Source organism: Pteronotus mesoamericanus, unplaced genomic scaffold, assembly GCF_021234165.1.
Source record: "Pteronotus mesoamericanus isolate MK-2021 breed Mesoamerican mustached bat unplaced genomic scaffold, CSHL_Meso_final contig_74, whole genome shotgun sequence".
Lineage (NCBI taxonomy): Eukaryota > Metazoa > Chordata > Mammalia > Chiroptera > Mormoopidae > Pteronotus > Pteronotus mesoamericanus.
The window spans coordinates 26,954,472-26,982,414 of NW_026555247.1; the positions used below are offsets into that span (position 1 = coordinate 26,954,472).

Here is a 27,943-nt window from a genome sequence, read left to right on the forward strand (position 1 = left end):
GTCGCCTCACTGGTGACAGCTGCAGCGACTGTCGGGCAGGCCGCCTGCTCCCCCCGCGTCCTGCTCTGCAGCGCACTGTGCACAGTGTTCAGGGGTTATCGGTCTGCTGAGGCCAGCAGGCTAGAAGCTCTCTGAAGGCAGGACATGAGTATATCCCGTGACTCTCCAATGTCTGCCAACGCCTGACGCATGGCACACACAATGCACATAAAAAATATTTGATGACTGAATAATCCCTAAATACCTACAATTGTTGTGAAAAAAACACTCATGTTATAAAATACTCGGTGAGGAAAAACATTATTACAAGCAGTTACTGGGAGTTTCTCAGAATGTCTATTTAGAATCTCAGTGATTTATTTAAGACTGAGTGAATCCAAATGGAAATGTGTAATAATGTAAAGGTCTTTATCTTATGAACTAAGGTATCATTGTTATGTCCACATCAGGTAGTAAATAATGACAGAGTTGTCATTATTTCTGAATCCAGGACTAAATAATTGATGAAAGTTTATTAAGTAAATGATATCAATGATCTCACACTTCAATATAATCTTCGTGTTTGACTAATGAAGGTAAGAAAACAGGCACATTTCGGATGGAAAAACAGCACTAATAGAAATGTTGTATTAGGTGCCTATAGTAGTTTTCCTTAACCTGTGGGCCTCAAACCCAGAGAGCCCCTCAGATCTTTTTCAACCCAGGCTCTCAAGAAGATAAATGTTGTAAATTTGTCCTCAATGACCTCTTCTCTGTGTGTTCGAAAAGCACTGACTGTGTGCCATCCTTGGGAGATGTAAAAACCATCACTCATCTCGTTCTCCACAGGACTCGACTCTCACATGCTTAGGAAGGCGCAAAACAACTCACCCAAGGCATGATGCTAAGTACAAATGTACACAAGCTATTTGCGTGCTTTTGGTTTAAAACTGCATTTATAAGAAGCGCTCGACAGTAGAAGGTAATACAGTGCTGTGGACGGTGGACAGGTGAAGGCTTAAAGCCCAGCACTGTCACTATCCACCAAGGTGGCCTCAGACGGACTGCCTCTCTGAGACTTAGCGTCTTCACTAAAAATGGAAATGATAATCCCCACACCGTCAGGCGACATGAATAGCCCTGTTTAGGGCTCAGCCTTTGGAGTATGGCAGATACTCGCTATACCAAAAAGAAGTCTGTACGACATGTTGTTACCCGCTCACCTAGGGTCAGTAGATTTTGACTAATTTAAACCGAATCGGAGGGTCAGAATCTCATCATTCACTCAGGTATCCACTGAGCCACCACAAACAGGAGATGGAGTTGTCTGTCCTTTAAAAGGAAGGTTTTTTGCCCCTCTGATAATTACTAGGTGATTGCTACTCAAAAGACTGTGTTCTAAGTGCTTTACAAATACTAACTCATTTATGTCTGAGCAGACCTGAGAGGGTATTCCTATTTTGTAAATGAGGAAGCTGAGGCCTATCGAATGAATACACAAACGTTAAATGCTCAGACACTCCTTAGCGTGCGTGATATGGGGCATTTATTCCCCTACCTTCCCAGCTGCTACCTTCTCCCAGTGACCCTGTCATCCCTCCTCTCTTGCTTGTCCCCACCCCTGCACATCCGGTTCTGTGTACATTTACACTGCACTCGGGCCTCATTTAGCATGTCTTTACCTTCCTGTTCACTCCCAGTTCTCCTGTGACCGCAACCCTTGTTTCTTGGTCTTGCAAAAGGTGCTTTTTACAAAGACACAGAGTATGTATAATTCATCTAGAAGGAAACTCCTTTACTGAAGTCACATCATTTCTCTTCTCTGGCCTTAGAATTTTATAACACGTCAGGTATCACAATTGTGTAAAACTGGCAGGGCATGAAGGGGCATGCCTTTTGCTCTGGAAATACCACCACATGAGGAGCTGGGAGCCTCTACGCCTATGTCTGCTTCCACAGTAGTGCACACTTGGACGGTAAAATAACAACTCTAGGTTTCAATATTTCCACATGTAAAACGTGCAAACTTGTCTTAGATGTTCTTCAAGTGTCCTTCCAAACCTATAATTTTATCAGTTGTGTTCAAAACAAAAATATTCTGGTTATGTCAAGGCCCCTCAGGAACAAGCCTTTAAGGCTGCATTAGCGACCCTGACACCTGAACAGGAGACGCATTATGACACATGGACAAAGAAGAAACTAGGGAGGCCATTCGACCCTTTACTCCTTCTTCTAAGATACGCAAATCCAACGCATTGACAAGTGAGGCCAAAAACTGAGAGCAGTGTCAGCCTTAATGACACAGTGACATGCTTTTCCAACTGGCAATAGAAACACACACCTAGGGAAAGACAGCGCCCCACGGGTCTCCTGTGTTCCCGCCCGTCCTGCGAGCAGAGGCAGTCACAGCTTGTGCTCTAGCCTGTCCTTTCGGGAACGGAGCAGAGTGAACAGACACGGGGGTAGAGGCAGGGCCTCCCTCCAGAGCAGAGGGCAGTGTGCTCTCAAACACAGTAAAGATGTCTCCATGCGAAACAAAGGCTGGGCAGGTCTGCTTCCAGTATGCTGGGACTTCTTACATATGGCTGGGGGTTCCTAAGCGCAGGGTTTCTCCCCTGTAACACCACCCTGCATGTGAAGATATCCGCTGCCCCTGCCACGCTGCCCTGCGGGCAGGAGGAACCACCGGAGAACATGATGACACTCTGGCTCCTGCTGCTGCTGCGTCAATAAGCCCTCCTTTGTCTCTGACCCAGAAATCTGAGCCTCTGCCCAAAGCCACAGAACTGTGGCAGTCTAATTCGTTAGCTTAAAACTAGGGTAAAAATCTCAAATTCTTCACAGTAGTTGACAGGAACAGGGGCTTAATACTTCACAGCTACCTCTGTATAGTGAGACATTTTCTATTGGAAACTTATATTTTCAACTGGAAGCTGTCTAAATGCTCTTTATATAATTTCTTAAGAAAAACACTAAACTAAAAAGCAAGTCATGTCAGGTTTTTCTAAAAAATTTAGCTACCTTCAAAGTACCACTGACTGTAGGAAGTACAGGAAGCCAGATTTTTAAGGCAAAACATTCCTCCTTCCTTTCTTGGCTACTGCTATGCCAAGATCAAACAAGGATCAGCAAAGACCAAAGGGAAACTGAAACTTCTTTATTGCCTATGCATTTAGCAAGAACAAGTTAATTCTAGCTTTTAAAAAATAAATCTATACATTTAATAGAAGTACTTATGTTGCAAAACCATTGCTCAGACCTCCTACCAATATAAAATAAAACATATTATTATTAAAAGCTCTCATTCTATTTTCAGTGAGGTCTTCATTTGGGGAAATGTTTGGAAATGCAGGCAAACTGATGATCCTTTTGGCAAGGAAACAGTATCTAGGAATATTAATACCAAGAAGTATTTTGTAGAGATATTATCCAGATTTAGTTTTAGATTAAAATTATTTAAAAAATGTTATAATACTATAACAGAAAAGAAACAGAGCTGCAAAAGACTTTACAAGCCATTAATAATTCTTGCGGCACACACATAAAATAGGTATCATATATCACTTTAGAGATGGAAAACAGAAATTAACTTAACCAAGATTGTGGAAAGAGACTAAACTGTTTATTTGTTATAATGCTTAATATCAGATAATTCCTTCCCTAGGAAACAATTTCATGACTATAATTATATTAGATAATAAGGTTGAAATTAAAGTAAAAGTAAAAGCAACATGACCATAACACTTAATTTCTAGATACAATGAATGCCGTTAGTCTCAAATTCGAATGTAAAAAATCTCAAATTCAAGAGTATTTCACAATGGTACATAGATAGCAAAAGTTCAGTAAGTATTCATTGAATTTTTAAACACTAATGTCAAGCATTAGATGTAAGACAGATTGAGTTTGGGGCTAAAAGATGTATAGTTCTTGTCCTCTTTTCCATGTTTATTTTCCAGGAAAATATCCATGCACCATGTCTACAACACCTGAACACATCCACACCTTTGTCAAGTAGCCAGTTTAAGGTGGGCAGCGTTCAGACTTTCCTATGGTAACTTTAGGTACTTCACTTGGAATGAGGGAAAGGGGACAGTGGACATGGGCTTGGCCACCGTAGGCTGCACGGAAGAGTCCCTTTCAGAAAACCCTCAGGAGTTAAAATCCATGGTCCCACAGCAGATGAATTATTCTTGGATATAAAGTCTTACCATTCTTACTAAGACAGTGCAGTGGCTTTTAATCTGGACAAACCCGGATGAGCCACTTACCAGCTGTGTAACACCAATACCAACATCGTAAACTGTATAACTCTCTAGCCTTTACTGGTTTTAAATGTAGCAAAAAAGAGACAAGTGGTGAGACACAGGGTGACAGGTATGAATTTACCATTAAATGGACCTTATTTTTAACATAAGAAAGTATTCCTGAAATATAACCAAGAGAAATAACCTGGTATCTTACTATATTATATATTTGAATATTTTATGTTGTGTAACATAAATTTATCCCAAGTACAAACAGGCCATTTTGCTTCTTAATATTCTCTTGTATGTTCTCAGTTTAATATATTATTTGATTCAAAAAACCCAGAAAACTCAATCCATGAAAACTTAATTCAGTGGGGGCAGAAGTAAGAACGCTTCCTGAGGTAGGCTAATACTGGAAAGTATTATTAAAAAAAAAAAATTGTCTAATTTTCTTCGATTCCATCGGCCACTCTAAAAGAGCTACAGGGTCCCGCACAAATAATGCCCCTTTTATATTACAAAATCATAAGCATTTAATTCTGTAACATAACAATATTCCACTCAAGCACACCATATGACATTTTAGGTGAAATGTTCAAATTAAAACTATAAATTATTACACCCATATTATTACCCTACCAAGCACACTCAAGCAGTCCTTACTTCTGCTGGACCCTGTATATTTGTCCAAAACAGAGGAGCTAGCTACCCAGAGTTAAATAACAAACCTGTGTTCTTGTTGTCTTCAGAAAAATGCTGGGTGACTAAAACGTGTGTCATTACTTGTGAAGAGCAGAAGAAGGAAGCTTCCAAGAACTGCCAGCTTGGGGCAAGGCAGAGCGCACAGTAGTGAACCTGGTTAAAATCTAAAGTGTACGTCCTCATTACTGGTGGCTGTTAATGCTAGAAAAGGTGAAAGCATAAATCACAGACTGTGCCCTGACCAGTGTGGCTCAGCTGGTTGGGCACAGTCCCACAACGCAAAAGGTCACAGGTTCAATTCCTGGTCAGCGCACATGCCTGGGTTGCAGGTCCAGTCCCTGATTGGGGCGTGTACAAGAGTCAACAAATTAACGTTTCTCTTGCACATCAATATTTCTTTCCCTCCCTTCCTTCCTCTCTTCTCCTCTCTCTAAAAATAAAATCTGTTAAACATTTTTTAAAGATTAAATCATGGATTGAAGACTTTTTAAATTCTTAAATTACATAATTGTATTTTTACAAAAGAAAATAACCACTATACTTATAGTTTCATTAAAAATCTGTTTTATACTATTTTATTCTCAAGAGGTTTGAAAAACCAGGGTTCCAATGATGTCTTACATTGTTATCAACTTCACTAGCTTCAAAAAATAGCAGGTATCTGCAAAACACAGCCAGAGTGAATCAACATATGTGAAGTCTCAGAATCATGGGTCCAGAACTAAGCTTAAAATCTCAAATGCCAGCCCATCTTATTAGAATAAATCACTGAGTATTCTATTTATTAAAAATCTATTGTGTGCCTGAGAGCTACTCTCTATAAAATAATGCAAAGAAATATAAGACAAGCCTTTTATCTCCAGTAATTAACTACTTTGCTTAAACAACAAGACTTGCAACTTCAGGCCAGTGTGTCACAAGGTCAGGATTCTGAAGTCCTCTCTCTCACACCCACCCTTGAAATAAACCAGTCACCACAGCTGTATTTGCTAACATGGGACTTTCTCCTTTCCTGGCCTGTCCTGCTGCTCCTGCTCCTGGAACTAGCCCTGGGTCCGAACAACAGAGACCCAGAGGTTGCTACAAAGAGGTAAGCAGGGTTGGCTGGGTTCTTTCTTTCTAATCTGAGTAGGAAAACATGAAGTGACCGTGCCAACAGCAGCTGGGTCTAAGGTTAGAAGGCCTAGGAGCTGGGGGTCAGTAGGATTGGCTACTGCAGGCTCAAGATAAAACAGAATAGAGAGGTGGAAACTGGTGGGGAAAACCCTATGCAGAAGAGCGACACCAGGAACTCGCTCGGTTTTTTTCTAATGCCAGCCCACACACATCCAGACACAGGAGAGCAACCTGGAAGAGCAGGGAACCATACCAGTTCAGCCAGGACAAGGCAGCAGGTGTACATCAAGTAGTGACCGAAGGGTAGGGCCCAGATCCTGCCACTCAAAGGCCAGGTTCCCCCGCCTCAGCAGTGCTGACATTCTGGGCTAGGCCATTCTTTGTTATCCTGTGTGTTACAGGGCATTTAGGGATGTCCCTGGCCTCTTCCCACCAGATGTCAGTAGCAACCTCCTACCCTGTGGTAGTAATAACAGAAACAACAAAAAAGGCCTTACTCCACACCTCGCCAACGTCCTCGGGAGACAAAATCACCCGCAGCTGACAGCTACTACTCTAAGGAGGTTGAATTTTAACCTGCCAGCAAAAGGAAGTCATTTAATGATTAAAAGCATAGGCAGCAAAAAGACCAGATATGCTTTTCGAAAGAATGCAACAGTGTGGAGGTCAGCTGTGGAGGGCCAAGTAGTGAGACAAAAGGACCAGAGAGACAAATGACACAGTATTGGTGATGTGAACCACAACAGCAACAGCGGAGACAGAAGAGAGAGTATGAATGCAAGTGACAATGGCAGGGCTGGACAGAATCCTGGGCACAATTATATAGAGCATTTCAGGAGAAAGGAGAAACGGTAGAAAACTACTTGGCTTCTGGCTTGGCAATTTAGGTGGCTGCAGTGATGGCCATTACTTAAGAGAGAAAATCTAAAAGGAAGAACAGGCTTAAAAATGAGTATAGTTTTAAACAGAATAAAAGTTGGAGGTAAGTGTGGGATACCCAGGCGGTGAGGTTAGCGGAGTTCAGGCTCAGCTGGCCAACACTGGTAGCATACGTTACATGCCAGACCCATGACAAGTACTAACTTGCTTAACCCTCCCCATATCCACCGAGGTAAGAGAGCAGCCACTGTCACCCAGACTCACAGATGGGAAAACTGCTGCAAGGACAAGTAAAATAACTTCTCTAAGATGCCACAGCCAGGAAGTTTGAAAGCTGGCATCCCAAATTGACTCTGCGCTCTGTGTCACTACACTGCACCGCCTGCCTCCAAAGACGAAGAGAAAGGTCAGGATCATAAATGTAGGTCTGGATGGTTTCCCCTAGACAAACAGGCATGTCTGGGAACTCACAGGGAAAATGAGCAGAAAGAGAAGAGGAGAATCACCTAGGACGAAAGATCAGAGGAAGTATCTGTTAAGTCGAATGTGTGGGAGCAGCCGGAGGAAGGAGCCAGGGCTGGAGAAACACAAGAGGCAGCAGGGGAGCTCCTAAGGGCAGGGAGCAATGATGTCCTTGGAACTCTCCACAACCCCTTACATATAGTCTACTTTTTATAATAGTTTTTAACTGAATTAGTAAGCCTAATCTCAAATAATGATATCACATATCCATGCCTACAGCATATTCAAAGTCTTCATAGATGAGAAATACCCAAGTCATGTTTGTGACTTTTCTAGAATACCAAGTTAGTGGAAGACATGTTGTCATTCAATATGAAACAGTAGCTCAGACACCATATGAAATCATTCCTTACATTTATGTCTAGCTAAGAAGGTTTTTAAAAGCTGTATTCATATCCGATTTTCACAGCAATGAAATATGTCACTCTATTTTGCATTGTTAAAGATCACATGGTTTTGCAAAGAACAGATAGAAAACTGCATGGTCTCTTCCTAAAGAGGATGTAAAAAGCGTATACATGAAAACTGATTACTTCTCACTTGAAGCAGTTACTAGAGCATCTGGTGAATCTTGGGTTGTACTGCTGTAATAAATCTTCTGTGCATCTAAACAGTGTTTGTTATGCATTCCTTATCATACTTTACAATTCTATACCCTCAACACAAACATTAAGTATAAAATGAGCTTCCTCAAGATACAAAAAAGCTGGGTCCCATTTCCAATTTGAGACAAGTGTTTTCTAAGGGAATAAATCTTGATTTCCAGGCCCAAATTCAAAGTGCTTTCCAACTATTAATGTGTGTACAAATCACTTGGGGATCTTGTTAAAATGAAGGCCCTGGTTCAGCAGGTGTGCAGCTGGGCCAACCCTCTGCATTTCTAACAAATCTCCCTCCTGGAGGATGCGGACACTCCGGTACACACTGGCTACTCAGCTCTGGCCCCTGGACCAGAAGCGCTGGCAGCTCCCGGGAATGTATTACAGAGCCGCACGTCCCTCAGCAAAACAGACAGAGCATGCTCGTCTCCTCTCTGCTGAAATGGATGACTCTAGAAGTTTAAATTATTTCTTTTAAAGTCCATTTATAATTCATTCATTCATTCACATTTTCTTTTGTTGTTGTTGATGAAAGTTTGACCTCCTTTCCTCTCTCTTGCTTTCACTATGCTAACCTGCGGGTCCGACAGCGAAGGCCTCCCCACGAAGGCCCCAGCCGGCTCATTCCGGGCTCTCTCCTGGAACCCCTGTGCAGGCCCACAACACACCAACAGACTGGGATAGGTCCTTTCCAAAGAAGGCCATGCTCTCTTACGACGCCCGCTCCCGTTTGTTTTGGTTTGTTGTGGTTCGTGCATTCCGCTCTCAGGCCGGTCTCTCTGTTCACCTAAATTTCTCAATTAGATGGAACCTCACTATTCTCTAAACCAACTACTCACCCTCCCCATAGGAACTTTTCTTTCATTCTACTATTTATGGCATTCTGCTATATATATGTTGGGCCTTGTCACATTTCTACTGCTGAAGTATAAGCTACTTGAGGGTAGACATTTTTATAGCTAATTTTGATATTCCCTGCTTAACATAGTTCCTTATTAATATAATACTAAATAAAAGTCAATTAAAATGAAGTACAGCAATACTCCTTATTGATGATAAACGTGATCAAAATATTCCCAAATCAGAAATCTAAATTGTTTTTTATTTCTCCAAATACGACTGGTTTTCCATTTTCATTGACACATAAAGAAAACTGGGCACAGTGCTTCATTTGCATTTTTTCCAACTCTTATACCCAGAAAGTTTTTATTTAATCTTGCTGGATACACTTTGTAAGAATGTAAGTTCTGAACCAGGCACTTTCATACTGAGCAGGCCAAATGTTCACAAATCAGTTGGGGAAAATTAATTTATAATGAAATCTGCATAAAACCATTATGAAACTCCACACACACACAGAAAAATAGACCACAAAGCAGTACAGGTATCATTATATCTGTCATGTGGAAATAAAAACGTGGTAACAAAGATTGATTTTTAGAAACTAAGCTCTTTCAAACACTTGGAAGAATCTGAGGTATGATCAGATACTACGTTTAAATCATGAAGTTAGTGTTAGTCCAAAGTGAATCAACTGAACAATCTCTTAAGTTCAAACCCCAGTCCTAAAGTATACATTAATTATTAATATATTATAATGTTTTAATGTATTATAAAGTATTATAATGTCTTAATACATTATATTGGGTTATTTTAGTTTAATTTAGCAAAAAATATCCTCTGCTATCTTCTCAGTATAAACAAACAGAAAAAGACTGTAAGTTAATTCTGAGTGATTCCTAAAAATGAGCCCAGGTCAGTAAATGTCTCTAACCAAGCAACAAAAAGTAAGATTAGAGTTTAAAGTAATATGGAGTTGTGATCACCACCAATGATTGGAACATGAAAACTATTAGTCAAAACTGCACTGCCCAGAAAGCAAGAATTAAAGGAAACAATCTGACTTCACTGACATATAACAAATGTCCTACTTGAGAGCCACTAGTACAATACTGAGCATCCTACCTGCAGGTGAAAAAGTACCCACATATGTTAAAAATCCCTGCAAAAGATATTCATTCATCATTTATTAATCAGCTTTCCTACCCTTAAAGAGCTTATTTTTGGCCAAGCGGGAGGGAGCCAGCGTGATTTCTGGTGATATTGTGGCAGGCAGAAAAATGGCTCCTCCCAAAATATCTACTTCCTAATCCCCTGAGCCTGAGACTGTGTTACCTTACAGGGCAAAGAGGCTCTGCGCTAAAGATTCAGTTAAGGACCCTGAGAAGGACAGATGATCCTGGATTATCTGGGTGGGGCCAAGGCAATCACAAAGATCCTCGAAGTGGAAGGGAGTCGGGAGAGGAGGCGTGAGGAGATGTGAGGAGGACTCAGCAACCCACTGTTGCTGGCTTAGGAAATGGAGGGAGGGGCCACGAGCCAGGAAATGCAGGCAGCTTCTAGCAGACAGAGAGGGCAAGGACACAGGTTCTCCTCTAGAGAGTCCAGAACGGATCACAGCCCTGCTGATAGCTTGATTTTAGCCCAAAGAGACCCCTGCTGAACCTCTAACCTACATAACTGCATAATAAATGTGTTGTTTTAAGTCACTAATTTGTGGCAGCAATAAAAAACTAATATGATATAAAAAAGAAACTAATATGATACAAAAAACTAATATAGTATAACTAATATGCTATAAAAAGAATTCTCCAGAGCCAACACAGGTAACGCCTCACAAGTGCAGTGCAGTGTTCTATAAAATGCCCAACAAATATGTTAATTAAAATTTTGGTTGTATTACTAAGAAACATACCTGTTCCTCTGTAAAAATCTAATGTGCAAAGCTTGAAACCAGATTTATAAAAATATTGAGAGTAAATATGGTTAATTTTGATTGAAAAAGTAGGTTATAAAACAAAGGAGAACGAGGTCTTTTCAACCAAACAAGATGATAATAATTAAGTAGGCAAATTTGATACTCCTTGCAGATAACCTTTAAAAGGGACCACCATAATAACCTTTTCAATAGGTCAGTCAGAAGGCAAAGTCAGGATCTCTTTTAAAGCTCCTATTTACCTGATGATCCTCTGGGCAGCGTACTGATGGAGGGAGCGAAACTGTGCCGACATGTTTGCTAAGGCTGCCAAACAGTTTGTGTGAAGGTACTTGTCCTGTCAGAAAACAGCAAGTTGAAAGCATTCATCAAGTCTTCTCTATATTTTAAACAAGGTTAATTAGAAGCAAATGTAAACTCGGTTGTCATTGATTTTTGAAAACTCAGGTCCATGATCCCCTTTCTCTAATTCCGAAAGTCGATAAAGCACTAAAAGTTCAAAGTTTTTTCACCACACATTTGGAAGCAACATCTGGCACAAAAGGGTATGATGCTATTTATGGTCTTCATTATCCCTGCCCTGGTGAATACTGAAGTATTTCACTGCAGAAATATTAATGTTTAATTACAGTGTGCTGCTCCAGAACCTAATGGTTACATACAGTGTAAGCATATGCACTATAATTATCTTTCTAAAATCAAAACATTCTGCATTCTAAAACACATCTGGTTCCTAGAGTTTCAAATAAAAGATTGCGGACATGTATCTACGTTAGCCCCACAGAAGGAAATAATTGAAAACAGGTCAGTAAAGTTGACCATTTCTCTGAGTTATGAATTCTGTATATGGCTTCTCTATTGACTAGAACTGAAATTTGCTCCCAGGTACTGCAAATACAATCCAGTTGAATTTTTTCTTTTACTCTTTAAAGTATTCTCTTCTACTTTTCTTTCCCAAGTGAATTCATTTTTTCTTGTGCTCCTATCTTCATAGTTTGTCGTTGCTTTTAAAAGGCAAATCTGTACTATCAGCCCCACACAGGCAGACAGCATCTTTGATCTAAGTGTGCTCCAGGGCTTATTTTCAATTTCATATAAAATTTCTCTAATCATACAATCTATTAAATATTAAGAAACAGATACAATCTATATAGTGCCTTAGTATCATGCCATACAGTGACTATATGCTGATCTGTATTTTCCTACTGTATTTCATGAGAACACTGGCACTCTAAATATTGAGACTGCTTTTAGCGATACTCCTAATTGTCCTGTATGCATACAAATTAAAAAGTATTTATGGAATACTTACTCTTGTCCTTGTCATGTTGTATTGAATGGTTCTTATTACCACCAGTATCAGGAGACTCCCCAATGAAATTTCTGTTAAAACTCGTTCTGAATACCAAGTAATATTTTTTAATATCTGGAATGGGCAAAAAAAGTTTAGTAAATATGACTGATTTAGGAAAAAAAGGATTGTCCATGTCTTTAGTTTCAGATAAGCCATGGCCATCCTATGACTTAAACAGTATATGAAAGCGAATTGTAAGACTTTCAGTTCAAAAGAGCCAAACTGTGTGGATGTGTTTACTTTTCTTTCCTTCTTAAATATAAAAGGAAAAAAAAGAAAAAACCAGGTCTGAAGAGAGAAGGACATCATTAGTAGATAAAAAGGTATGGCACATAGGACAAGAACAACAGGAAAAAAAAAACCAATCAGAACTCAGTAGTTTGAAAGCAAAAATAAGAAAACCAAGGAGCTTCTTGAAAAGTAGAGCTGTCCCAACAACCACAGAAAACCTCCACGCTGTGTTCAGAAAAAGGCCAATAATGCAGATAGCCAAGACCTTCAAGAAAAGATGGCCCTGTGTTCTGTTCTGACTATTCAGAGCAGGCAGCTCACCTCCAGGCCTCAGCAAACAAGAACTGTTTTCTAACTTAGGGGGGCACAGCTCCACTATAGATCTGTAACAGGGGTCTCGAGGGCTGTGGGAGGTGTGGGGGCGTGTGTGTGTGTGAGAGAGAGAAAGAGAGAGGGAGAGAGAGAAGTGGGCAGAGCAGCAGCTGGTTCTGGGCTGCTACAACAAGAGAGGCAAAATGCAGCAAAACCAACAGGCTCAGCTGAGCACTAGAATTCCTCGATGTTCTCTTCTATTTAAGTCACGGCTGCCTCCTTCCCCCTTGACTCAGGGAGTTAATGTGCCATACACTTCTCTATCTGTGCCTGAGAAAGAAAGACTCCTGCCATCTCCAATAGAAGATGCGCCCTCTGCAGAGCACAGCAGGTCTCCATCACTCACAGCAGCGAGGGAGGGGGAGGGAGAGGGCCCACCGCCCCCCCCCCCCACCCCGTTCAAAACAAATGTGCCTAGCCTCTCAGTGGTAACTGTGAAGGGACAACAAAAAGCCACAAAGAAAGTAGACAAATTCAATAATCTAAAAGAGAGCTATGTGATATCAAATCAAGCTTCTGTTCTAATTACTAATGTATATGAAATACTGAGGATTGAAGTACATGTTAAATAACACGACGACATAATCAGCCAAAGCCAAGTGTAGACAATTCTACTAAACAAATAACCCAGTTTCTACAACAAATAAATGGTATAAAAAGGTGGGAGAGGGAGAGATGGTCTTAGATTAAAATGAGTCTTAGGAACTAAATACAGTAAATGGACTCTGGAAACTGATTTCAGCCAACCAACTTGAAGTGATATCTTAAAGATAACTGGAGAAAATGTATTAAGTATTAGTACTAAAAAATTATTTTATTGGATGTGATAATGGTATAATGGTTATGCATTTTTCTAAAGTTCATTCCTGTTAAAGTGACATAGTGAAATATTTACAAAATAAATTAACCTGTATATATGTCATACATAAGATTTTTCAAAAAAATTTTAGCCAAAATATAAATGACAGTGAGGATAGGGTGGGAAAATGAAATAAGAACAGCAGAGTGTTTATGATGAGTCCATAGTGATTCATAATACCATTTTTTTCTAGTTATGTTGACATTTAATGTGTTCCTAATAAAGTTTAACAAGTAAATAAATAATGTGAAACTATCAATGTGAAGCTGAACAAACGGAACAAATAGACCCCCTAATTAAACATATAATTTAAGAATCTGGAAAAAAATTTTAATTCTAGTTACTATATTTGATGAGATTTGACAGATACTGGATCCATAAAATAAGAACACGCTACTAGGAAGGAGAATCACAAAATGAAGAAAAGCTGATAAAAAATAAAACTATGATAGGGAAAGAAATAGCAGGATGGGCATTACAGAAAACTGAATTTGTGATTTGATAGATTAAATTTAGACTTTCAGATGGTAGTAATAAAAAGCAAAAAGACAAAGGAGAAGAGAAAAGTGGATAGCTAATGTCTACTTAACAAAAGGGACAGACTAAAAGGAAAAAAATAGTAATAGGAGAAAATTCCTTTGAGGGAAAGAAAAACTTTCAATACTCTTAGCCAAAATACTGAAGAAAAAAACAAAAATATATTGTGGTAAAATTTGTGAATTCACCACATATGAAAAAAATCCTGTTGGCTGTCAGAAAGAAGAAACACATTATCACCAAAAAAGAGAGAAGCAGTTTAACATTAAGTGTCTCATCTTGAACGCTATACATCTGAAGGACAAGAGAACAATGCTTATAAATTTTAAAGGGATAGATTATGGTCCTAGAATTCTACACCTCGGGAAACTACCATATAAGTGTATGGTAAAATAAAGACTGAAGTTTGCAAGGGTTCAGCACAAACCACCCGCACACCCCATGCCTTGTATGGGCTTAGCTGTCGCCCCCTGCCACCAGAGCAATAGCAACAAAATGACGGCCAGAAGAATTCAAGACAAGGCAACTATGGGCTACGGAACAACAGTGAACAAAAACCACAACTATAAACCATAAAGATATAATTAAGTCTAAATACTACAGCTGTACCTTCGGTCTTCAAAAGACCAGTAAAAAATAGATATTCTCTAGTAATTCTGCCAACCTCCCCCATCCCCGCCAAATTCCCAGTGATATTAGGAATGAGACAGGGGACATGGAAACAAGTAAGGATAAAAAAGGAATAGTGTGTTCAACTTAATGTAAGTGCACACAAGCGCCTCCACAATAAAGGTTGGCTCAGGTCAACTCAGGGCGCCTGGCATCCCGCACCAGAGGCGACCCGACCCTGACCTGTTCTGCAGCCTTTACTCGGAGGACGCATATAGCAAAAGCCTCTGAATGGAGGTTAAGTATTGCTTGAGAAGTAAAAAATGTAGAATTTTAAGCATTTCCTTTTATTCATGACTAATGAAGTTTTCTGTGTGGTTACTCCTTGCTTTGTTTTTGCTGCTGTTCATGCAAATAAAACATTACGGACCTGAGTGAAGTCCCGGTGAGTTATTTTCCCCATTTTCATTCTCCTTTCTTACTCTCTGGACGTAGTCAGTACCCTGATTGTTTCACTCTGCATGTTCTAAATACTTCCAATGTTATAGACGGTGCTCTGCATAGCGAGTAACAAATACATCTTCTCTGTGCAAATGCACAGGAGGCTTCCTAGATAAACTTGGAGTCAAACTGCTGGGCTGTGGCATAAACACAGCTTCAGTTTAACTAGAATCTCTTAAAGCTAAACACACACCTATCTTAGGACCGATCAACTCTACTCCCAGGCATATATACTCAAGAGAGCGAGTGCATATATCCATCGAAATACACGTTCAACAATGTACACAGCAGCTTTCTCAAAAATAGACCCAAACTGGAAAAAAGCCAAATATCCACCAACCAGAGAATGGATAAATATATTGTGGTATATGCATACAATGGAACAGCACATAGTAATAAAGAATTAATGATTTAATAACATAGGTATATTTCAGAAACACTATGTTGAGTGAAAGAAGCTGAGGTAAGAGAAGGCACCATAAATCAAGGAGAGGCAAAAACTAATCCATCGGGAGGGAGGTGGGAACAGCAGTGAGCCAGCTGGTGTGGGAAGCCGCCTGGAGAGGTGCAGCAGGGGTCTTCTTACGCTAGGAAAGCTCAGTGACTTGATCGAGGTGGGAATAACGTAGGTAACGTACATATGCACAAACTCCTGCATTATACCTTTAAAATGCATGCACTTTCTATTTTATACTTCAATTAAATGTTTTTAAAAATCATACCGGTTTTTTATTCCTCATCAAAAGAGAGGTAAAAGTTTTATTAAAATTTTGAGTAAATCAGTGCAAATATTTTCTCTTTGGTGGAACTTTAAATACATATGAATCAAGAAATTTGTATGTTTTATTCTCTTTCTATAAGTGTCAAGATTCCTTGAATCTTAGCTGAAATGATAGTCATACTACATCAGAGACAAAAAGAAAAAAGTTTTAATGGAACATCAGAGAAAGGTAAGATCACACAAAAGCCCCACTGAAGACTAGAAGAAAATGTTTGTACCCAATGAGGAGCGAATCCCTTGTCCAACCTCCCCTTCCCCCCCACCTCGAGGAGACTGGAGAAGTCCCCTCTGAGAAACTGATCAGCCCGGAAGAAAAGGCTACAGAGAGTAGGATGCCCATAGCAATTGACGATGCAGAGCAAGTTAGTTCTGCCCATACGTAGAACTTCCAATCAGCTTGTTAGTGCCTCCCTCCTAAATATGTACAGATAAGCAAGGATCACCAGGCATTTGAAGAAAGCCTTCAATGGGGTCTAAGACAGGAGTCAGAGAGGAAAGGGGGACTGAGAAATATGCAATATGCTTTAATAGGTTTAGCGAGGATTCTCAGTTCCGCTGAGGCACTGGGAGTTGTGTTAGTGATTGGTACATGAATAAAAAAACAGGACAATGGTGTGCCACAGAAAAAGCAAAACGCACAAGGAAGGAAATGCAATTACCATACACTCCATCTGAGCTAAGAATAATAGTGAACATAATCATAATAATATAAAAGCTGAGTTGAACAAAAACAATGAGAATGAAGGAAAAAAGAGTTTATGTGCTAGAGGGGAGCTGGGAACCCAGAGAGAACACACATCTGTGCAGGAAAAGGAGCTAACAACATCTTCCATCTTAGTAACCGTTAATGTCTAAATCTGAAAAATCAAGAAATACAATATAAGCATTTATAAACATGAACAGAGCTGAAAGCTGGAATCAGGAATAGGGTAGGCGCGGGGTGTGCTAATTTTCATTAAAACCCAGTACTTCCATACAAGCTGCCAGTTATAAAAATAGTCATGGGGATGTGAAGTACAGCATAGGAAATACAGTCAATAATAATGTAATAACTATGCATAGTGCTGGGGGGGTCTAGGTTTATTGTGGCGATCACTTTGTAAGGTATTTAAGTGTCTAATCATTATGTTGCACACCCGAAACTAACATAACATTATATGACAACTATAATTGAAAAAATAAAATTTTCAAAACCCCACTACTTCTCTGTAATTTTTGGCACTATGTCCATATATACTCTGACACAAAGAAAATACTAAAAAGGAAGATAACGTCAGTCTGGGAATGGGACTCACCAGCAGGACTAAAATTTAAAGATCCAAATTATATTACACTCTCTTTTAAAACAGAAAACAACTGATTTTTCAGTTTTCTTCCCTTTTTTCCCTATTCTTTCATTCATTCTATATATAGGAAGCAAACATGTGAGACAATTTCTGCCTCAACTAAAAAAATGAAATGAAATGGAGAAGAAAAATGAACCCAGTGGCAGCAAAAAACATTTGCCCCAATTACTAAAGATACCATTTTAAGAGTGTTTTTAATAGTGGTTAATAGTTATTCGGGGGAAAAAAAAAGGCCACACTTCATAAATGGCTCACAAACAACTTCTAAGTTGGGTGCTAGCAGAAACATCTAGGAAGAAATATAAGAAGAAATGCTAAGGCCATAGTAAATCTTATAGAGAGACATGTCTATTCTGTAACTCCAACCAAAGTAACAGGAACTTACCACTTCGTGAATGGATCTATTGAAGCCGTCATCTTCTGTAAGGATCAACAATATTATAAGTGCCATATACACATGGTGTGAATTTCTTTCTTCAACATGATACAGAATCTCAAGAATTGGCAAGACCTAGGAAATATAAATTTTAATTTAGTACTTCTATTACTTCACTATGAGACCAATGTCTTAAACCTCTACACTTTTATCATCTGCTCTTTGCTTTAACTTCATAGTTACAAACCAGCCTCTGAAAGTAGTTTCCGTGTATGCAGCTAAGACCCCAGGAGAGGAAAGCACCGCCCCCTGCGCCAGTCCACGGCCACATCAAGGTCAGGTTTGCAGAGACCACAGAGGCTCACAGTCAACACCTGACACTGAGCAGAGGCCTCCAGCCTAGCAGCAACTTACACACAATCAAGCATTCCTAGGAACACCATAATGTGTCGAACGTTACCTTCTTAATAGCAAAGACTGTAAAATAAAAGAACCGTTAACAACACAATCAGATCCGCACAGAAAACTTTCTATCCACTGTATATTTTCTAATGACAGCTTCAATAAATATTTGTTATAGAAGAAAGGCAAAAAGACAGATAGAGATATTAGAGAAGACATTATCAAAGTAATCTATGCTAGAAATTTAAAAACAAAAACCCCAAAACAAATAAGGAAACCCTACCCTACCCCCCCTCCCCCAAGGAAAAACAAAACCTTTTAACTTTTTCACTGGGATGTGTTATATACAGACAACTGCTCCCTGAAACATCATATATGCCAACATGTTACCATGGAATTTTCCAGAACAACTGATGTCACAGGCTTTCTGCTTATTGCAATCTTTTCCCTTAGGATACATCATGTTAAGATTTGTCTCTGTGCTCATATCCACCCATCAGTAAACAGGCCTCCTCATTATAAGTTTTTACTCACATAAGCAGCATGCTGTTACACCCAATTTTGCTATTTAAGCCAATGTTTTCCACGTATAGTCAGTCTGGAGACAGGTTCTTTCATTGTTTTTGTCCTTCCTGTCACTTTGACATGGAATATCCGCTTCAAATGACTTTGAATATCCCACATTTCTCAGTTTATTATGTTTAACACTAAAAAGAGGCGACCAAATACCTCGTGAACCCTGCTATCGACCTGTAGAAGTGTTGCAGAGGGGGCACTCCGCTTGCTGCCAGCAGTGTGTGGCTGTTAAAGACCTAAATAAAGGACAGGCGAGCTGGTCGCACTACTGTGTTCTCCTGCTCTGTGAGGCCATGTCCACGTGCTCTGTCTCGTACGTCATCACACTCAAACCTCTGTGTCTGGTGACATCGCCCCATCCATTTCTCAACCATCACCTTTGTGGCAACCAAGCAAATACACTTTCCCTCTGAGGAAAAGAAATTATTCTTCAAAATATTATAAAATACAAAAAGCATGAAATGTTTAGCATGATACTTACAAGATTTTCCATATCCGTGCGAGCCAACATGTACGTTCTAATATTACTATTCTGATGGAGCAATGTATACAAGAGGAGAGTTGCTTGGTCAGATGTCTGCTGTTCACATAGAGCTGTGTACAAACTGTTAAAATTAATCTGGAAAGCATGTGGAATTGATGAGGGGAAAGGACTGTTATCTGGAATGCAGAAAACATGAACATTTTTAATATTACATCACTATTTTCTAGACTGTGCCTTATTTAAATAATAAAACGCTACTCAATACAATGGTATACAATTCAATTCCCACTAATTTTGTATAAGTTGCTACATTTCAGATTCAAAATTTCAATTTATATTTATAATTTTACTTAAAAAAGAACTAAACTAACATAAAACATGGTGGGCAGAGTTGATAACACTACACTGTATAATTGAAATTTGCTGAGCGTAGTAGATCTCTGTCCTATCTAAACAGCTTTCCAATGATTACGTGTATCATCCCTTATTTAACCCGTACGACAGCCATGTCATTACACTGACCAGCTTTACAAAGGATGAAATAGAGGCTCCGAGAGATCACACAACTTTTCCAAGATCAGCCCTGAGTAAAATTAGCCTCTATTGTTTTCACTACATAATACCGCTTCTTTAAATGTAGCAGTCATTCAGGGAGGCAGTACTCTGATAGACGCTCATTTAAATCTCACAAAGAACCTTGAGCAATAGAGATCATAATCCCTGCTTCATGAGTAAAGAAACTAGTATTTAAAAAACAAAAACTGGGATATGAACTTAGGTCAGGCTCACTCTGAAGTCAACATTCTGAATCAATGTACCACAGAGTCTTGGAAAAGATGACTATCCCGGGAAGGTTCAACCCTGAAGAGCAACATTTGCCCAGATCAGCAAAAGTAACAACAGTAGGTACACAGAAGGAACACTGCTTTGTTGCAAAATCTGAGCTAATCATTTTAAAACCTTACTGTGCTTGGTACTTATACAAATACTCTTAGTGATATTATCTCCGTTTTACAAACGAAGCCACTGAGGCTCACTGAGACGGAGCAAGCTGTGGAAGTCCACACCGATCCACAGGGACAGCAGTGTGGCACGTGGTCAGATCCGTCTGGTTCCAAAACTCGTTCCCTTAACCATTACACCGCACTGTCAGTAAGAGAATGGTAATGGCGATAGAAAATACTATTAGACACATGAGCTTTCACTTTTTACCTGTCAAATTACTAGAGACTTCCTATTCCCCTGGAAGACGAATACCAGAATTAGCAAAGCCACAACTAACTGGCACCATCACTCACTGTCTATGAGAAACATGTATTCAAACAGCTCTGAAAAGGAATAAGGCAAAGTGCCTCAGAAGCCTTACAAGTTCCTATCCAATAACTGCAATTTCTACCCATCTTAATTATGTTAGAGTTGGGATACTTCTTGACAATCTAGCCTTGCTTATTAATCTTGCTTGGAGAGTACGGCCTTTTGATAGGAGAGTACTGTGCCTACACAGAACTATCTACTCATGGTCTACCTCACGGTTTGGCAAATTACAGCCCACAGGCAGCCCACCACCTGTTTTGGAAATAAACTTTTATTGGAACCAGCCATGCTCATTTATGGATGTATTATCTTTGCCTGCGTTGCACTGTGATGGCAGAGTTAAGAGGTGGTGACAGAGGCCACATGGCCACGTAAAGCCATCTGCCCCTTTGCAAAAAAAAGTTCGCTCAATTCTGTTCTAAGTTTTAGTTCTATAAAACTCTAAATGTAAACTTTGAATGAAAAATTTCAAACAATCTATCATTTAGAGTTTTTTCAGGTTAATTCCTATCCCAAACAGGTAGGATAGATGGATCCAAATTAAGCACGTGCTAGCCTTGGTTATGTCTGAAAGAAATGTAAAGTTAAATGGATATAAGGAAGCACAGCCCTGACTTTTATTAGAATATAGACATGAAAATCTAAGGGATTCTAATCATTAATCAATATGAAAATATACTGAAGTCATCTCCACAACTATTGAAATAATACAGGTGAACAATACCCCCTTTCCTCGTTAGAAAAACTCTTCAGAGAAAACAATAAATTGCACAAACCTTGTGTATTCTTAAAGGACATAATGGCCTGTCTGTAGGGGTTCGGCGCGTCTGCGGCGTCTGTCAGGTTGGCCAGCACCAGCAGAAGCAGGAGGCTCTGGTTGGCGAGAGGGGAAGAAAGCGCAGGAGCGGCCGCCGCCTTGCTGCCCACACCGCCCAGGGTGAAGACGGTCCAGAGTCCAGCTTGTGGAGAAAGCACACAGGTAAGATGCTCTGGGATCAGTGAGATCAATGTATTTCTGTGCAATATTCCATATGCTTTCATATTTAAAGTTTGAAATAACACTTCTTTTTTATGAAAGTAAAACAAGTCCATTATTTGAAAATTTTCATATTGCTCAAGGATGTAAAATTTTTAAAGACTATATCATTCCCTATTTCCATAATTCCACTGACACTTCCCACAGATAACCACCATTAAGTTTCTAATATATCTCTCCATATTTTTCTTGATATATCAAAACATAGTCATAGAAAATTTCAAGTACAACTCTATACTCATATTTGAAAATCTAAGCAAAATATTAAAATATGTAGAGAAACACAAATATCAAAACAAACCAAAAAGACAAAAGCCTGAATTGGCAAATAATCCTAAAAGGCTGAAAAATGGGTCAAAGAGCTAACCCTAAAAACAAACCAAGTTCAGATTTTTTTTTTACAAATAAGTCTAGCATACTCTGGTTTCTCTTCAGATTGTATAAATCTTTCACCTTTTACAAATAAATCTAATAAACCCTCAAAATACAAATAATTCTCATACTATACAAGCAGTTCCGAAGTATACACATGACTATTATCTAGGCAACTCATTTGACAAGTCCAGAAAAATATGATCCAGACATTGGATAAAGACTGCAATTAAAACAAAATAGAGAAATTAACAGAGATTCTTAGATAGCGTGAATCAAACAAAAGGCGATAAAATGTAGAAAAATTTGTTAAAAGTATAAATGCATCATGATCAAGGAGGTTTTGTTTCTGAAATGCAAGAATGATTCAACATTTTTTAAAAAACGATAAATTGTTCTTAATTTTAAAAAGATGGATGGAAAAAAGAAAATATGGTCATAAGAGATGCCAATTTTTTAAAAATTGAACTTAAAACCTATTCTTAATTTAAAGAAAACGAGTTCTTACAAACTAGAAAAGGAAAAGAAACCGCTTGGTTTTTATTGTCCACCTAATCAGAAGTCCACAGTGGTCAAACATTGGAAGAATTCCATTAATATCACCAACATTAGCATAGTAATACTGGTACTCCAAGCGAAAGATACTAAAGGAAGAAAAATAAAAGGTAAAAAAATAAAAAAACCCACCCCAAAACAAAACAATCTCTGCACTACCCAATACAGTAGTTACTGGCCACTGTTGAGTGCTTTTGGACACTGGAAATGTGGCTATGTAGTCCAAATTGCATTGTGCTGCAAGTAGAAAATACACACTGAGTTCCAAAGAGTTAATACAAAAAAAAAGTGAAAATCTGTCACTAATTTTTTCATATTGATTATACGTTAAAATTATAATATATTGGCTATATTGCATTAAAGTATATTGTTAAAGTAAATTCCACCTGTTTCTTTTACTACTTTAGTATGACTTCTAGAAAATTTAAAATTACATAAGTGGCTCACATTACATTTCTATTGGGCAGAAATGTTCTAGAACATCAAGAGAATCAATTGACATGCTATTAGAACAGATTTTAGTACCATTCTATAACCAAAAAGAAATCAACATATAAAAAATCAAAAGCCTTCATATACATGAGCAATAATTAGAAAATCCAATCATAACAACAACAAACCCAATGAAATATTCAAGAATGAAAGACAAATAGCATACGATCTCACTCATAAGAGGAATCTAATGAACAAAACCAGCTAACGAGCAAAACAGAACCAGAGGCATGAAAACACGGAACAGACTGACATCTGCCAGAGGAAACGGGGGAGGAGGGGATGGTGGAAAGAAGGGGAAGGGATTAGTCAAAGCACATCTCTGAAGGACCCATGGACACGAGCAAGGGACAGCAGCGTGGGGACTGACGGTGGGAGGAGGGGGTGGGCTGGGTGCGGGAGGGCAAAGGGAGAAAAATTGGGGCAACTGTAATAGAATACACAAAAATTTTTAAAAACACACAAAAGAAATGTGGAAGGCCTTTAGGCAGACAACCACAGAATTTGACTAAAGGTTATATGAGATCTGAATTAATATAAAGGTACAACATATTTCTAGACAAAAAAGACTCAATACGGTAAAATTGCCCATAAGTTAACTTAAAATTCATTATAACCACTATCAAAATACCAAGAGGAATTTATGTATATTGATATTTTGTAAAACAGTGTAAATAAAATATTGCTGGACATGAAAATACATAAGAAAATAGTTTTAAAAAGAACTAACCTGGGTAGGAATGCTCCTGGTCAAACAGCAAAATTTTTATAAAACTACAGTCATTTGAAAGTATGATACTGGCAGTAGGGTAGACAATTCAATGGAAATGGGTTTAGAACAGAAACACATGTGTTTAAGAAGTAACCTTATGATACAGGCAGTATTCCAAATGATAAGAAAAAAATAAAATTCTATAACTGTCTTTGGGACAATAGAATTTAGTAATTTCCCTTTTATTTAACTATAGAAGTATATATATAAACCTGCAGCTGATAAAGCCTTTTTCTTATGCAAGACACAAAATTCAAAAAGATATAAAGAACAGTAATCTGACTACTTAAAAATAAATACTTTATGTAATGAACTATATTATACACCAGATGAGAGGAGAAAACATTTGCTACATATAAAGCAGAAGAGGATATTTATTTTTTAAAAAGACCACCTGCCAATCAGTAAGAAAGCTAACAATCCAAAATAAAAATAGGGAATAAAAATCTAAAGCAACAAAAAGAGAAAATGAATTAATACAGTAAGATCCATGAGAACACAATTTTTTAAAAGATTTATAACACCCAGGAATGTTAAAGGTACAGAAAACCACCAACAGTGAGAAATCAAAATCACACAGAATTTTTGGAAGATGTTTGGCAGTTCTCATTGAAATAAAAAATGCACATCCCCATCAATCCAACAATTTTCTTACTTACACTAAAGAATATTTGAAGAGGTACACAAAGATTCATGTACAGGAATATTTACGTTAATTTGTTTTTAATTGTCAGATGACAAAAACATTGTGGATGTTTTCCCATGCCCATTGTGGGATGGTTTCCCAAAACCAAGAGCAAGTGTTAAACCATACTATGGAATACAATATAAAGAGGTAGATATCTATGTATTAACAAGGAAATTTCACTAAAGTTACTATTAAGTAAAAAAAGCAAGTTGCAGAAAAATTTACGTAAATAATTTAAAAATCACCCACTTAAATCATATGTGTACATGTGTATGTGTGTGTATGTCTGTGTATTTTAATAACAGGAAGGACCAAGTGTACATTGTACTGGTAAAAGAAATTACCTTTGGCGTGGAATTCAAGAGAGACCTTTGCTTTATTTGTATAGTTAAATGTTTTGCAATAAAAATATATTCATTTCATTTATTTCTTTAAAAATAAATGTAAGATAACAAAATTAAAATAACAGAATACAGACCCAATTAGAGTATGAGGCCTGTCCAGAAAAAGTCCTACCATTGCTTATAAAACTAGAACAGTTTGCATGACATTGATGTAACCTGGCAGCCAAGGAAAGTGGACTGGAATACACATGCGTGAAAAATGATGACTTCACTGTACTAGTCAGCAGGGGAGGTAGATGCCACTGAGTGAGCATCTGTACTGTGTGGTTGTCGCATTCAAAATGATTGAACAGGTAGAGCAAAAAATCTGCATCAGATTTTGCATTAAGCTTGAATATTCCCCTGTGGAAACTATTGGGATGACTCAGAAGGTCACAGCTATGGGCAGCTGGTGATTGGCAGCTTCACCATGACAACGCACTTGCTTGTGTGTCACGTCTCGTGCAGTTTTTTTGCAAAACATCAAACCACCCAGGTGACTTATGCCCCCTATAGCCCAGATTTGATGCCCTCTGACTTCTGACTTTTCCCAAAACAAAAATCACCTTTGAAAGGGAAAAGATTTCAGACCCCAGATGAGATTTGGGGAAGTAAGACAGGGCAGCTGATGGTGACTGGGAGAACTGTGTGAGGTCCCAAGGTGCCCACTATGTAAAGGACTGAAGTGTCATTGTCGTATGTGCAATGTTTCTTGTATCTTCTTCAGTAAGTGACACTATTTTCCATAGTGTGTGGCTGGGTACTTTCTGGACAGATCACGTGTAACTATGTAAAATATGGAAAAATCTCATCAGTATATCATTAGGTGAAAAGGAAATTCACAAAACTTTGTGTGTGTGTGTGTGTGTGTGTGTGTATGTGTGTATATATATATATATACACACACATACACACAAACAATGTGCCCCGTTTTTTTAAATTGTAAATGTATTACATGTATCTATGCGCATGCATGTTAATGCACCTACAGGTGCCTTGCAGGATGTGCTGTTGATAGTGGTTACCTCTGATCATGGAGAAGAGAGCAGGAGTGAAGGTGGCTTGAAGAAGTCTCATATTTTGTTCGGTGTTTACTTTGTTCCTCCCTTTATAGCGATATATTCAAGCGTAACTTAAGCAATTCAAAAACATCAAGGAAAGAAAGTTCCGGATCACCAACCCCAGAAAATGTGATGTAACACACACTTGGGCTAGGAATACAGCCCTCTGGTTTTTATTTTTAAAAGGTGCCTCCTGATAGTTTTGGAGGGGTAATCACCAACATGTTAACACTGATCAAGTCTGAGATGGTGGCAACGGGCAGGATATTTTAACCTCTGTACAGGTCTAATTTTTCTTATTACAATCGGCAGATGCCATTATTTACAAGAAGACCTTTGTTGAAGAAATGCTTTTGTAATGAAATTTACAATGTAGAGCAAAATGGGTAATACTGATAAATTTCATTCTTCCTGAATATAGGCAGATACTTTTTATTTCTTCTTTATACTGTAAACAGTTTAGTGTGAACATTTGCTCATTTCTAACATTCTGAGTTTACTGAACACATATAAAACTACTTCATGGTATATTATTTATATACATTATATTATTGTATACCAATATATTATTTCTTACATATGTGGTCCTGCAAACCTCAAACTTTTTCTGTGACTCATTGGAATGATTTTACTATCAATTCTTAAGAAGGTGTTCTTTGGGGGGCAGGGTTTAATACCCCTCTCCTGCCTGAGTCCCAGAGGTTCCCGGAATAGTTGTTTAACTGCCCTTGCCTGGTATAAACGTTCAGTGCTGGGACAGGTGAACTTGAGGCCTAACAAGGGAAATCAGTAGGAACGATTTTTAAATTAATGTAGAAAGGATTTTGAGACAATTGAGGAAAAAAGTTTCTCTTAAGCACTGTGTTTAATCCTTTTCATTATGAAAATCTGGATAGTTGGATAAAAATTATCAACTAATCATTATATATTACATATTTAAATTTATTCAAAATGATGTTTACGATCTCTGAGAAACTTGGGACATTTAATAAGAAAATCAAAATTATGTAAGAAAGTACAACAAATGATACTTGGAAAAGCCAAGTATCATTTGCTTTGGGACTGATCTGTTGTTTATTTTACCATTAAAAAAAATTTCCAATTACTTCCTTCCACTCAGAGTATGCTCCACATCTATCTACCCCTACACATCCACGTGTGTTCCAGGATTGCAAGCAAAGAAAAACACAATTAGAAAGTTCAATCTGCAACAAAAATAATTACAAAATGCTCCCCAAGGTAAGTGTTTTTTCCCTCTCTTCATGGCTGTGCATCTTCATCATTGGGACAAATAAGAGTTGACTACCACTGGACAAGTTTCACAAACAACACTCTGATTCTCTTTTAGCACAACTTCCCTCTCCTGTTTTCTTCCCTTCAAGTTTTTCCAAGAGGACAGAGAAACTGCTTATAATACGAGACAAAGTAACATTTTATTGGGAAGCTATACCCCAGCCCACCCACAAACATAGCCCTCCTTCCTTTCTCTGGTAAATATTACTGCTATGTTGCCTTTCCTTATAGGGAGAAAGGAGGCAGCCTGCCATTGCCTACATTGTAGTTTAAACTGGCCCATAATATTGGACCAGAATTCTTCCAAAAGTTCATTTCTTTTGCTGATCCAAGCCTCTGATCTGTGACCCAAGAATCTTAGTGGAATCGCATTTTCCTGTTGCGGAAAAAAAAGAAAAAACCTTCTCTCCACCAGAAAAATAAGGGAAAGTTACGGTATATTTCTTTCTGTTCTAAAAACCAAAGTTTTTAAATAATGTCCCTCAGGTCCTCCAAATAAACTCTTAAAATAAAATTCATCTAACGAAAAACTAAAAAGTCCTCAAATTAACTAAAAGAACAAATCTGGTGCTGATGATTCAATTTTTTTAAAATAATGAGTCAAGATTATTTAGTCTTAACAATAAAAATGTGAGGAAGGTACAAATTTGACAAACTGAAACATCAATACAAATAATCATCACTGAGGAAAAAAGAACTCTAGCTTTACAAAATACTGAACTCAAA

The 27,943-nt window shown here is 38.3% G+C and overlaps 1 protein-coding gene across 3 annotated transcripts in view; it reads right to left on the bottom strand.

Moving 5' to 3' along the window:
* DYM (dymeclin) overlaps positions 1–27,943 on the bottom strand; it is a 278,143-nt gene that overhangs the window by 145,079 nt on the left and 105,121 nt on the right. For all 3 annotated transcript variants that reach the window (XM_054583619.1, XM_054583621.1, XM_054583620.1), the window contains exons 9-13: positions 21,342–21,524; positions 19,249–19,427; positions 17,799–17,924; positions 12,136–12,249; positions 11,066–11,160 (exon numbers count right to left, since the gene is read on the bottom strand). In XM_054583619.1, coding sequence (XP_054439594.1) covers positions 11,066–11,160; positions 12,136–12,249; positions 17,799–17,924; positions 19,249–19,427; positions 21,342–21,524 — 697 coding nt within the window. The remainder of the gene's footprint in view (positions 1–11,065; positions 11,161–12,135; positions 12,250–17,798; positions 17,925–19,248; positions 19,428–21,341; positions 21,525–27,943) is intronic.